Source organism: Hylobates moloch, unplaced genomic scaffold, assembly GCF_009828535.3.
Source record: "Hylobates moloch isolate HMO894 unplaced genomic scaffold, HMol_V3 SCAFFOLD_10, whole genome shotgun sequence".
In the NCBI taxonomy this organism is placed as follows: domain Eukaryota; kingdom Metazoa; phylum Chordata; class Mammalia; order Primates; family Hylobatidae; genus Hylobates; species Hylobates moloch.
This window is the reverse complement of record NW_026652285.1, coordinates 28,403,092-28,415,006: the sequence shown is the minus strand read 5'-3', so window position 1 is coordinate 28,415,006 and position 11,915 is coordinate 28,403,092. Positions and strand designations below refer to the sequence as shown.

Sequence of the window (11,915 nt, the reverse complement as noted above, 5' to 3'; positions counted from 1 at the left end):
TTTGTGGATGGAGATATAACAGATGAGTTAGTTCTAACTAATTGTATTTTCATAATTTTGGCTTGTTGGAACAAATAGAAATTTCAGGCTTTGGGGAAAATCTGAGCCTGCAGAGAATTTGTGGATGAGAATCATGGAGTTCTGTGTTGGAAACCTGGCTTACATCACCATTTAAAGATTTTATATTATTTCTTGTTTTGAGGTTTTATAACTTGTGTATTCAATGAGAAAAGAGGTGGTGAGCTCAGTTGGAAAACAGGGCTAGAAATGGGAGCTGTACTGGAAATTCTATTGTGTTAGAGTCTCCCTCTCTCGCCCAGGCAGGAGTGCAGTGGTATGATCATAGCTCATTGCAGTCTCAAGCTCCCAAGTTCAAGTGATCCTCCTTCTTCAGCCTTCCAAAGTGCTGAGGTTACGGGTGTGAGCCACCATGCCCAGCTGGATTCTTTGTTTGTTTGTTTTGTTTTGTTTTGAGATGGAGTTTTGCTCTTGTTGCCCAGGCTGGAGTGCAATGGCACAATCTCAGCTCACCGCAACCTCCACCTCCCAGGTTCAAGCGATTCTCCTGCCTCAGCCTCCCAAATAGCTGGGATTACAGGCATGTACCACCACGCCTGGCTAATTTTGTATTTTTAGTTAGTTGGTCAGTCCGTGTTGGTCTGGCTGGTCTCAAACTCCCGGCTGCAGGTGATCCACCCACCTCGGCTTCCCAAAGTGCTGGGATTACAGGCATGAGCCACCATGCCTGGCCTGGATTCTTCATATGTAAATCTTTTTGCTTCTTTATTTTTTGAGGTTTCGCTGTCACCTAGGCTGGAGTGCAGTGGCACGATCACAACTCACTGCAACCTCTACCTCCCGGGCTCAAGTGATTCTTTCACCTGAGCCTCCCAAGTAGCTGGGACCACAGGTGTGTGTCACCATGCTAATTTTGGGGGGGGTGTTGTTGTTGTTTGGTGAAGACTGGGTTTCACATGTTGCCCAGGCTGGCCTCAAACTCCTGAACTCAAGTGATCCCCCCACCTTGGCCTCCCGAAGTGCTGGGATTACAGGCGTGAGCCAGAGCCACTGTGCTGGGCCGTGTGTGTGTGTGTGTGTAAGAGACAGGATGTTGTTCTATCTACCAGGTTGGACTGCAGTGGCCACCACTGCCACCACACCTGGCTAATTTTTTTAAAATTTGGAAAGATAGGGTCTCACTGTTTTGCCCAGGCTTATGTGCAAATCTTTATGCGGCTTCATGCCTGCACTTTTTTTTTCCATTGTTCCTTTGGAAATTGTTCCAGGTTTTTTTTTCATGTATCTTTAAACAACAAAACAAAGCACCCTTTTAATTAAGTTACTATAAACACATGACATTCAGGAATTGTTTTAAATTTATTTGCTAAATGTGGGCGCCTTATGGATGACATTTGGCCAGAGCTATGCAGAGTTGCCAGAGCTTAATAATGAGCAATAATTCATCTTGGAAACTTTTCTGTTTTGCTGTTTAATCCAGTACAGATGCAGATGTTTTCTTTCTGTGACTTTTTGTGAGCAGTTGTATCTGTAAATCACCTCCTATGGAGACGGGTGTTCCTGTGACTGAGAGCCAGCTATTGGGTGTTTTAGCTAAACAGCTTGTTCCTAGTTAGCTGCTCAAATCCCCCTGAGAGGTGTATTGGCTGCTTTAGGGAATAGAGCAGACGGGGTGAAGGTTTTTGCAAGGCCTTTAGTGACCTGCTTTCAATTTGCTGCAATTCTTCTGCTTTGGCTTTTTCCTATAGGTGCCAGGGTTCATCTGCTTCATATTTTTACTACTGACTCATCTTCCTGTCGTATATTCTTAGACTGTGGTGACTTAAGAATCTTTGGGTCACCTGTTACATGGTTTCTCCTGCCACCTATATGGGGAGGAGAAGACTGGTATTCAGACTCAAGCCTGTTTCTATCTTATTCTCATTGATTTTTGTGATACATAGAGAACTTTGTTTCTTTCTGAAAATGGCATTTTAGTGATTCATTGCTTTCTGTGGGAGGAAGCTTATGACCTGCTCTTTTCTTTTTCCCTTCCAGAGGGAATCTGGAAAAATTGCAATCAAAACATCATTTCTTTAAGAAAATTTTGGGTAACTGAAGTTCTGGACAACAGGTAAAGTGTATTTAAATTTGGTGGTGCTGACAAATCATCTGTAATCTGCAGAAGTAAACTGGGAGAGGGAGGAGGACAAGTTAAAAGTTAAGTCTACTTTGTGTCGGGGCTTTATTGGGGATTTCCCATATATTAGCTCGTTTAGGTGGTTTTTACCTGGATCCTTGGATGTAGATCTGGGAATCTCAGAAAGAAACTGTCCTTTAAAATGCTGTTTTAAATGGATTTGCTGTTGATTGGATTTAATGTCCTCACAGTTCAGTTTAGCAATCATTTTTTAATGTCTACCATAAATAAGGTACAGAAGTATAATTTGTAGATTCTGTTATATAGTAAAGGGGTATAATATTTATTGCAAGACCATTCACTGTGGGCTTCTAAGTAAAACCAAAATCTGGTATGCTATGCAGCCTAGCTAGGGAAGATCTTCCTAGTTCCCTTCTGTCTTTTGTTTTAGTTCTTAATGATTGCCAGCAGTTTGTAGCTATACCATCTTCTTAATCCCTTTTAGCACTTGTCTAAAATTTAAGTTTCCTAATAAGTCACCCCTTCACAGTGGAGTCCAACCGAGGTGTCCCCTTTATGTTCTCAGTGGTGGTTTTTCTGTGATTGGACCGAATAACTATACCTGTGTGTTTATTAAATTTCTATCTCACAAAACTCTGAAGGTCTCATGAAATAATAGTATGTGTAAAGAACCTAGGTCTGGCCAGGCACGGTGGCTCACGCCTGTAATCCCAGCACTTTGAGAGGCCAAGGCAGGCGGATCACCTGAGGTCAGGAGTTCGAGACCAGCCTGGCCAACATGGTGAAACCTCATCTCTACTAAAAATACAAAAATGGTGGTGCATGCCTGTAATCTCAGATACTCAGGAGGCTGGGGCACAAGAATCACTTGAACCCGGGAGGCGGAGGTTGCAGTGAGCCAAGATCATGCCATTGCACTGCAGCTTGGGGGAAAGAGGGAAACTGTCTCAAAAAAAAAAGAAGAAGAAGAACCAAGGTCTGAGAAATATCTCAATAAATAGTAGCTACAAGTTTACCTTTTAAACCAGAGGAGACATGAAAGCAATCCATACTTTCTAGGACTTTGTAGGGCCAACAGGTGTTGACTGAGGTGAATTGACCTGCCTGAAGATAGTAGAGAGTGAGATGCTGTTTATTCTTTTTTTTTGAGATGGAGTTTTGCTCTGTTCAAGCGATTCTCCTGCCTCAGCCTCCTGAGCTTCTGGGATTACAGGTGCACACCACTGTGTCCGGGTAATTTTTGTATTTTTGTAGAGACGGAGTTTCACCGTGTTGACCAGGCTGGTCTTTAACTCCTGATCTCAAGTAATCTGCCCACCTTGGCCTCCCAAATTGCTGGGATTATAGGCGTGAGCCACCGCACCCAACTGAGATGCTGTTTATTCTAACATTTGTTCCACTGTGAACCTTGAAGTTAGATTTCAAGTATTCAAAGTAGTAGTTCCTAGAGATATCATAATTAATAATTAAGATTTAATTTTTGTTGATTTTTCTTTTGGTATTTTTCCACTTTTATCAGGGCATACCAATTCAGTCACCATGAGCTGGAGCTTCCTGACTCGCCTGCTAGAGGAGATTCACAACCATTCCACATTTGTGGGGAAGATCTGGCTCACTGTTCTGATTGTCTTCCGGATCGTCCTTACAGCTGTAGGAGGAGAATCCATCTATTATGATGAGCAAAGCAAATTTGTGTGCAACACAGAACAGCCGGGCTGCGAGAATGTCTGCTATGATGCGTTTGCACCCCTCTCCCATGTACGCTTCTGGGTGTTCCAGATCATCCTGGTGGCAACTCCCTCCGTGATGTACCTGGGCTATGCTATCCACAAGATTGCCAAAATGGAGCACGGTGAAGCAGACAAGAAGGCAGCTCGGAGCAAGCCCTATGCAATGCGCTGGAAACAACACCGGGCTCTGGAAGAAACGGAGGAGGACAACGAAGAGGATCCTATGATGTATCCAGAGATGGAGTTAGAAAGTGATAAGGAAAATAAAGAACAGAGCCAACCCAAACCTAAGCATGATGGCCGACGACGGATTCGGGAAGATGGGCTCATGAAAATCTATGTGCTGCAGTTGCTGGCAAGGACCGTGTTTGAGGTGGGTTTTCTGATAGGGCAGTATTTTCTATATGGCTTCCAAGTCCACCCGTTTTATGTGTGCAGCAGACTTCCTTGCCCTCATAAGATAGACTGTTTTATTTCTAGACCCACTGAAAAGACCATCTTCCTTCTGATAATGTATGGTGTTACAGGCCTTTGCCTCTTGCTTAACATTTGGGAGATGCTTCATTTAGGGTTTGGGACCATTCGAGACTCACTAAACAGTAAAAGGAGGGAACTTGAGGATCCGGGTGCTTATAATTATCCTTTCACTTGGAATACACCATCTGCTCCCCCTGGCTATAACATTGCTGTCAAACCAGATCAAATCCAGTACACCGAACTGTCCAATGCTAAGATCGCCTACAAGCAAAACAAGGCCAACACAGCCCAGGAACAGCAGTATGGCAGCCATGAGGAGAACCTCCCAGCTGACCTGGAGGCTCTGCAGCGGGAGATCAGGATGGCTCAGGAACGCTTGGATCTGGCAGTTCAGGCCTACAGTCACCAAAACAACCCTCATGGTCCCCGGGAGAAGAAGGCCAAAGTGGGGTCCAAAGCTGGGTCCAACAAAAGCACTGCCAGTAGCAAATCAGGGGATGGGAAGACCTCCGTCTGGATTTAATCCTGGCGGGCTTAAAACCTGTGCTTTTCATAGTTTATGGTAAGCAGCAGCTCACTGAATAATGACTTCCATTGAGTAAACATTTGGCTCTGGTTATCTTCAGGGATGCTGTTGGTTCATGATCCAAGCTCAGGGGACTCTGGAGGCGGGGCTGGGCTGAGGGGGAGAAAGGGAAACACAGTGCTCCCGGGCACATGTTCTTAGCAATAATACAGTTGCAGAACTTTACATTTGTGTCTTCCAGATCTGGAGAAGAACAGACATATTTAAATCATTCTTGTTAAACAGTTTTTGTATGTACAGTATTATGGTACTTTTTTTTTAGTATGAGAACTTTTTTTGTATTTGTACATTGAACTGCTGTAGTTATACTTTTATATTAAAGGGGAAAAAGTCCTTATAAGTAATGCCTATTAGGCTAGTGCTATTACTTTGTTCAGCAAATTCTACCCTGGCTTTAGAGTTTTTAATAGATGCTACACCTAATAAAAGTGCCTCTCATATTGCAGGAATGATTTCAGATATGTAAGGAGACTGAAGAGGAGATACCAGTTTTTAGTCTTGGAAAGCGAGTTCACAGTAGAAGGATGTTGAGATCTTTCTTTTACGTGAGAAATCTTTGAATCTCATTCATGCGATCAGAGTTGTAGCCAATTTTTGAAAACCTTATTTTCAGAGGAAATAAATGATTCACTATAGGATTCTTTTAAATATCAAGCATCACCAGTATATGCTTTGGTGGTATGTGTATATAACTTAAAGTTCTTTCAAAAGCCTGATACAGAAACGTGTCCCCAGTTTGGTAGCAATGTGGAAAACCTGGCTAGAGATGATGTGGAGCTGTCCCTCAGAAAGCAAAGCCATGCCTGGAATCCCTAATAGGATGCTTAGTTGTGAACCTGTTTGATTTGCCTTAAGCCTCTATCCAGAAACCTGCCCGTTTCCCTCCCTCTGGTTAAGAAGCCAGTGGTGGACATTTTCTTTGTTAACATTAGAAATGCAAACATTCCCTTGTCAACCAAGAATACTCAGAGCTACTTGTATTGGAAATAGCAGAAGGCCTAAATCCAAATTTCCTATTTTTTATAATTTACCGTAGAATTTTTGTGATTAAATTCTTACTTCTGCCAGTGGAGGTTTATGCCTGAAAGGTCATGGGGTCCTGTCTGTAAATAGACCTAAACAGAAGTGCAGTATTTATTCCTTGTAGGCATAATGTGTTTGTCACTGACAAGCATTCATGTTCATCCCACTAGTCTTTTATTGTCATTTTCAACCTTATGTTGGAGAGCTTTGCTTTCTCATCATGTTCACATTATCTTAAGTTTTGTGAGCTTCTGAGAAAGAGCTTGGTAAAGGTTTAAAGGGGCCTTTGTTCTACCAGGGAGCATTTTATTTGGGCGTCTCACCCTTTTCTAACGAAAGCTGTTGTAAGCCACCTCTGACTTGGAAATTCTGAAAGTATGAATATTTTTTATATCTTAATTGTAAAATGCCAGTTCTCCATTATGTAGATGAATAGTAGAACACTGCACCCTTTGTGCAGTGTTTTTCTTTGTTTCTCTATTGCATTCCTACCCCCACCAAAAAAAGAAACTTAAGGAAATTTTTTTGAGACAGGGTCTCCCTCTTTCACCCAGGCTGGAGTGCAGCAGCATGATCTCAGCTCACTGCAGCCTCTGCCTCCCAGGCTCAAGCGATCATTCCACCTCAGCCCCCTGATTAGCTGGGACTACAGGCATATGCCACCATACTTGGCTAATTCTTTTTTAAAAATTTTTTTTTAGAGATGAGGTCTCACTATGTTGCCCAGGCTGGCCTCAAACTTTTGGGTTCAAGTGATCCTCCCGCCTCAGCCTCTCAAAGTGTTAGTATTATAGGCGTGAGCCACCATGCCCAGCCTAGAAAATTTAACCTTATCTTTTAGCCATTCATTTACTTTTATTTGCTTTTTTAAAAAAAATCTTTAAATTTTAGCCTAGAGAAGCACCTCAGGAACTCTAAACATCTTAAGCAAAAATTAAACTCAGGTGAGACTGAAGGAGAAATTTCAGAAAGTAATACACATGTACGTCATGGGTAACTAATAGACATGCACAGTTTCCTTCAAATCAAATGTTTAATAAGGAAATTCATATAATTCCAAGAAAACAGGCAAAATTTTGGATACATAAGCCTAGCTAAGATAAAGAACTACCAGTTAATTCTTAACGTCACTGGAGCTTCCAACAGGTTTTTTAATTGAAGGACAAAAAGTATCCATACATTTGTGTCATCTCTTCAGAGCCTGAGGGAGAAGAGAGTGGCTTTGCCAGTGGAAAGGTTGGGGATTTGAGAATGATACAGGGGGAAGGAGTCAAGCAGAAATGCCAGGAAGAACCAGGCAAAGACATTTGGTGCCAGAAGCATCCACTTAGTTTCTATGAAGAGTGCCCCTGGTGTTTCATCTTGGCCTGTTTTGATGAGAATGTTATCTTTTGTGTCTGGATAACTCATCAGCTTCTTAAATACATATAAAGATATTCTGTCACCTCCCCACATGCACATACTTTTAAAATCTATTTTTATTCTCTTGCTGAAGTTGTAATTATGTCAAGAATTTTCCAGCTCTAACTGCCTTCTTAGTACATGTCTTTCTGCCTTTGAAGCATATGAGTTTGCCAAAGTCATTTTCCCCTAATGACATATTGTGGACTTACATTAAGAAAATGGGCCAGGCGCGGTGGCTCAAACCTGTAATCCCAGCACTTTAGGAGGCCCAGGCGGCTGGATTACCTGAGGTCAGGAGTTCAAGACCAGACTGGCCAACATGGTGAAACTCTGTCTCTACTAAGTACAAAAATTACCCAGGCGTGCTGGGTGGACGCCTGTAATCCCCGCTACTTGGGAGGTTGAGGCAGGAGAATTGCTTGAACCCAGGAGGCAGAGGTTGCAGTGAGCCGAGATCACACCATTGCACTCCAGCCTGCAAGACAGAGTGAAACTCTTGTCTCAAAAAAAAAAAAGAAAATGAGCCTATTGATGTCTAGCTAACCCATTGGTGGGGTCTGCATTGAATCTGTAAGAATATTGTTCTGGAACATGCAGGTGGGGTTTGTATAAAAAGTCTGTCCAACATTTAGTTCCCACCCCCATCAGAATCATACTGTTTTGAATTGCCATATAATAGACATGCTCCATCATGACACTTGCTTCTCCTCTAAATACATGTTGAGTGCTTAGTCCTTCACCTGCTAGAATCAGGATACAATCAACATGATTATGTTCCTTAACACACTTGGATTTATGCAGATGTGGTGTGTCCTTTGCTCTTCTTTTTTTTCTTAAGACGGAGTCTTACTCTTGTCGCTCAGGCTGGAGTGCAATGGCGTGATTTCGGCTCACTGCAACCTCCGCCTCCTGGGTTCAAGCGATTCTCCTGCCTCAGCCTCCCGAGTAGCTGGGATTACAGGCACTACCACCATACCCGGCTAATTTTTTTTGTATTTTTAGTAGAGACAGGGCTTCATCATGTTGGCCAGGCTGGTCTCCAACTCCTGACCTTGTGATCCGCCCACCTCAGCTTCCCAAAGTGCTGGGATTACAGGCGTGAGCCACCGCACCTGGCCTGCTCTTCCTAAAACCCGTTATTCAGAAGATTTGTAAAAGAAATAGGCTTTTTTTTTTTTTTTGGTTAATTCAAACTTGAGGGGAAAATTAGCATTTTCTCCTAAAGAAATGTCAATGTTCATTTTGTGGCTTTGTTTTTGCTTATTATTTAGTGCGTTCACTTAAAGCCACAAGTATGTTACATCATTTGAAGTCAGTTTTTCTGGGGATTTTCCTTGACTAATGTCTATAGAATTATTTACTCTTGATAAAAATTAACTTTGCAATCCAGAATGATTTTCACAGTTTAGGACTTCCACATAATGTGTTTTTTTTTGGAAGGACATCTGTATCTTTAAAGGGGAAAAAAAATCAGTATTAGGTACTTTATTAACTCATTTATTCATGACATGAAATTAGGCAGATCACTTTACTTTTTCAAGTTTCAGGAGCCATGTACATCTCAAGTATTACGAAGTGATTAGAAAGGCCTCTGGTAAAAGGCGTTCAAGGACCAACCATTATTATCGGTCACTTGTTTGAACTTGGCGCTTAAAAAAAAAGTTGGACTGTGATGCTTTGGTGCTCTTTATCACAGACATCAGTGATGGTCTGAAACACTCTCTAGCAGTTGATACCAAGAATGGACTTACATGTTATCAGTTACACTCATGATTTACTCGTTCAGCTTCTACAAGTCCATACTTTATGCTTTCTGTCTCATTTAAGAGACAGTCCACTTCTGAAAATAACATCGATAGTTGATACATTTTTGGCTAGCCAGCTTTATGTAAAAGGCAAGTATGTTAGACATGCACAATTTCCTTCAAATCAAATGTTTAATAAGGTACTTCAAGAAACGCCTTTTTAAAAATCAAAGGTTTTGGCCAGGCATGGTGGCTCACACCTGTAATTCCAGCACTTTGGGAGGCCAAGGCGGGCGAATCACAAGGTCAGGAGTTTGAGACCAGCCTGGCCAACATGGTGAAACCCCGTCTCTACTAAAAATACCAAAAATTAGCCAGGCGTGGTGGCGGGCACCTGTAATCCCAGCTACTCAGGAGGCTGAGATGAGAATCACTTGATCCCAGGAGGTAGAGGTTGCAGTGAGCCAAGATTGCGCCATTGCACTTCAGCCTGGGCAATGAGTGAAACTAACTCTCTCTCAAGAAAAAAATAGTAATAATAAAGTCCCTGCATGCAGTTTGGAAATAAAATTTAAACTTATCTATATATAATAAATATGTAATAATTCACGGTCACCATCAAATGTTGGAATCATTGAATTGCATACTTGTACTCATTCTGGCCACATCATGAAGAGTTTAAAGATTTGTATTTGCTGTTGTCCCTATGTAGTTCTGTTGATGTTTGGTTTTGTTTTTTGGGGTTTGTTCTGAGCCCAGGCTGGAGTGCAACGGCACAGTCTCAACTCACTACAGCCTGGACCTCCTGGGCTCAAGCAATCCTCCCACTTCAGCCTCCCACGTTGCTGGGCTGCAGGTGCTTACCACCACACCTGGCTAATTTTTGTATTTTTTGTAGAGACAGGGATCTCACTATGTTGCCCAGACTGGTCTCAAACTCCTGGGCCCAAGCAATCCTCCCGGCACAGCCTCCCAAGGTGCTGGGATTACAGGCGTAAGCCACTGTGCCCAGCCTGTTTTTAATAATGATATTAAGTGGGTTTGGTTCCTGTGTTATTAATCGTTAATAATCGTACTTTTTAAAAAAAGAAACCATGGTATTCTAAAATCAGGAGTCCAAATAAAAGAAAATTCTCGGCTGTGCGTGGTTGCTAACGCCTGTAATCCGAGCACTTTGGGAGGCTGAGGTGGGTGGATCACTAGCGGTCAGGAGTTTGAAACAAGCCTGGCCAACATGGTAAAACCCCCTCTCTACTAAAAGTACAAAAATTAGCTGGGCATGGTGATGCACACCTGTAATCCGAGCTACTCGGGATGTTGAGGCATGAGATTTCCTTGAACCCAGAAGGCAGAGGTTGCTGTGAGCCGAGATCACGCCACTGCACTCCAGCCTGGGCGACAGAGTAAGACTGTCGCCAAAAAGGAAAAAAGTTCTCCAGTGCAGTTTCTACAGAGTTAAAAGAAGTAATAGTTCTGGCTGGGTGTGGTGGCTTACGTCTGTAATCCCAACACTTTGGGAGGCCAAGGCAGGTGGATCATATGAGGTCAGCAGTTCGAGAGCAGCCTGGCCAACATGTCAAAACTGTCTCTACTAAAAATATAAAAATTAGGTATGGTGGCACGCACCTGTAATTACAGTTACTTGGGAGGCTGAGGCATGAGATGAGAATCTCTTGAACCCAGGAGGCGGAGGTTGCAGTGAGCTGAGATTGCACCACTGCACTCCAGCTTGGGTGATGGAGTGAGACAAAAAAAAAAAAAGGTACTAATTCTGCATTTCAGAGTTGGCTTGTTGAACCAGGCTATATGCTTCCAAGATTTAAAATATTTTTCTGTATTATACTCTCAATTGTGTTTTTCAAAATCTCTTACAGAAATCTACCTCAGGCACTAAGTGTTATGACATGGGTAGCATATTGATATTGAAAACTTAGCTAGGACTTCCAGCCTTTTAAGATAATTTAAATGTAAAATTAAATGGTTAACCAGCAATCTAATGTCATGTGGTGTGCAGTTTGGATATTGCATGAACAGCTAAGGAATCACCTGTTCTAGTGCCAAAGATCACTCATTGCTAATTTTGTTCTGTACAGCTTATGTAAAACTTTCATGGTGGAGACGGACTCTATGCTCAGGGCCTTGTCTCTAGGAAGATTTTGTCAATTCCAAATACAGTTTTGAAGATTCATTTGTGGTTTGTGCTTCCTTTCTCAGAATTCGAAACCAACTGAAAATCAGCTGCCAGGAAATGTCATATTGAGGATTTTACCCTATTTATATAAAATAATACCCAAGAGCTTAGTGATATACACAGAAAACCTAATACGAAAATCTCTTCCTCGTACATTTCACCTGTAAGTTGATCTTGGTGGGAATACTTGAGCAGAGAAATTTCCAACTAAAGGTTTGGGCTTAAAAAATGCCTTTTTTCATAGCTGATTTGAAGCTCTTCTGGGACTACTGTGGCTAAATAGGTCAGCATATTCGTGGCGTCGCAATCTGGGGAATATAGGTAGCCTGGTGGGGGAGGCTGGGGTCTAAGCTCAAAAGCTGGGAATGCACCCTTGACTTCCCTCGGTTCTGGAGGCCTTTCCTGGAGTGCCTGCTGCAAGGGACCCTTTGTGGCAGCAGAGTCAGCAGTGTCATTGAAAAGCCTAATCCACCTCCTGAGAAGGGAGCAGCAATGCCCTCTTGTTCCCTCAGACACGGGATAGCTGACTGGTAGGTCACGAACAGCTCACCCTCAGCAGCACAGATTGTAAACTGGCCAGCCAACCATATTTGGTAATGAA

At 42.5% G+C, this 11,915-nt stretch overlaps 1 protein-coding gene across 2 annotated transcripts in view; it reads left to right on the top strand.

Annotated features, from left to right (window-relative positions):
- Positions 1-8,510, top strand: part of GJC1 (gap junction protein gamma 1) — a 27,984-nt gene extending 19,474 nt beyond the window's left edge. For both annotated transcript variants that reach the window (XM_032163886.2, XM_058444867.1), the window contains exons 2-3: positions 2,056-2,131; positions 3,678-8,510. In XM_032163886.2, coding sequence (XP_032019777.1) covers positions 3,698-4,888 — 1,191 coding nt within the window. In that variant the 5' untranslated portion in view covers positions 2,056-2,131; positions 3,678-3,697 and the 3' untranslated portion in view covers positions 4,889-8,510. The remainder of the gene's footprint in view (positions 1-2,055; positions 2,132-3,677) is intronic.
- Positions 8,511-11,915: the final 3,405 nt, after the last annotated feature.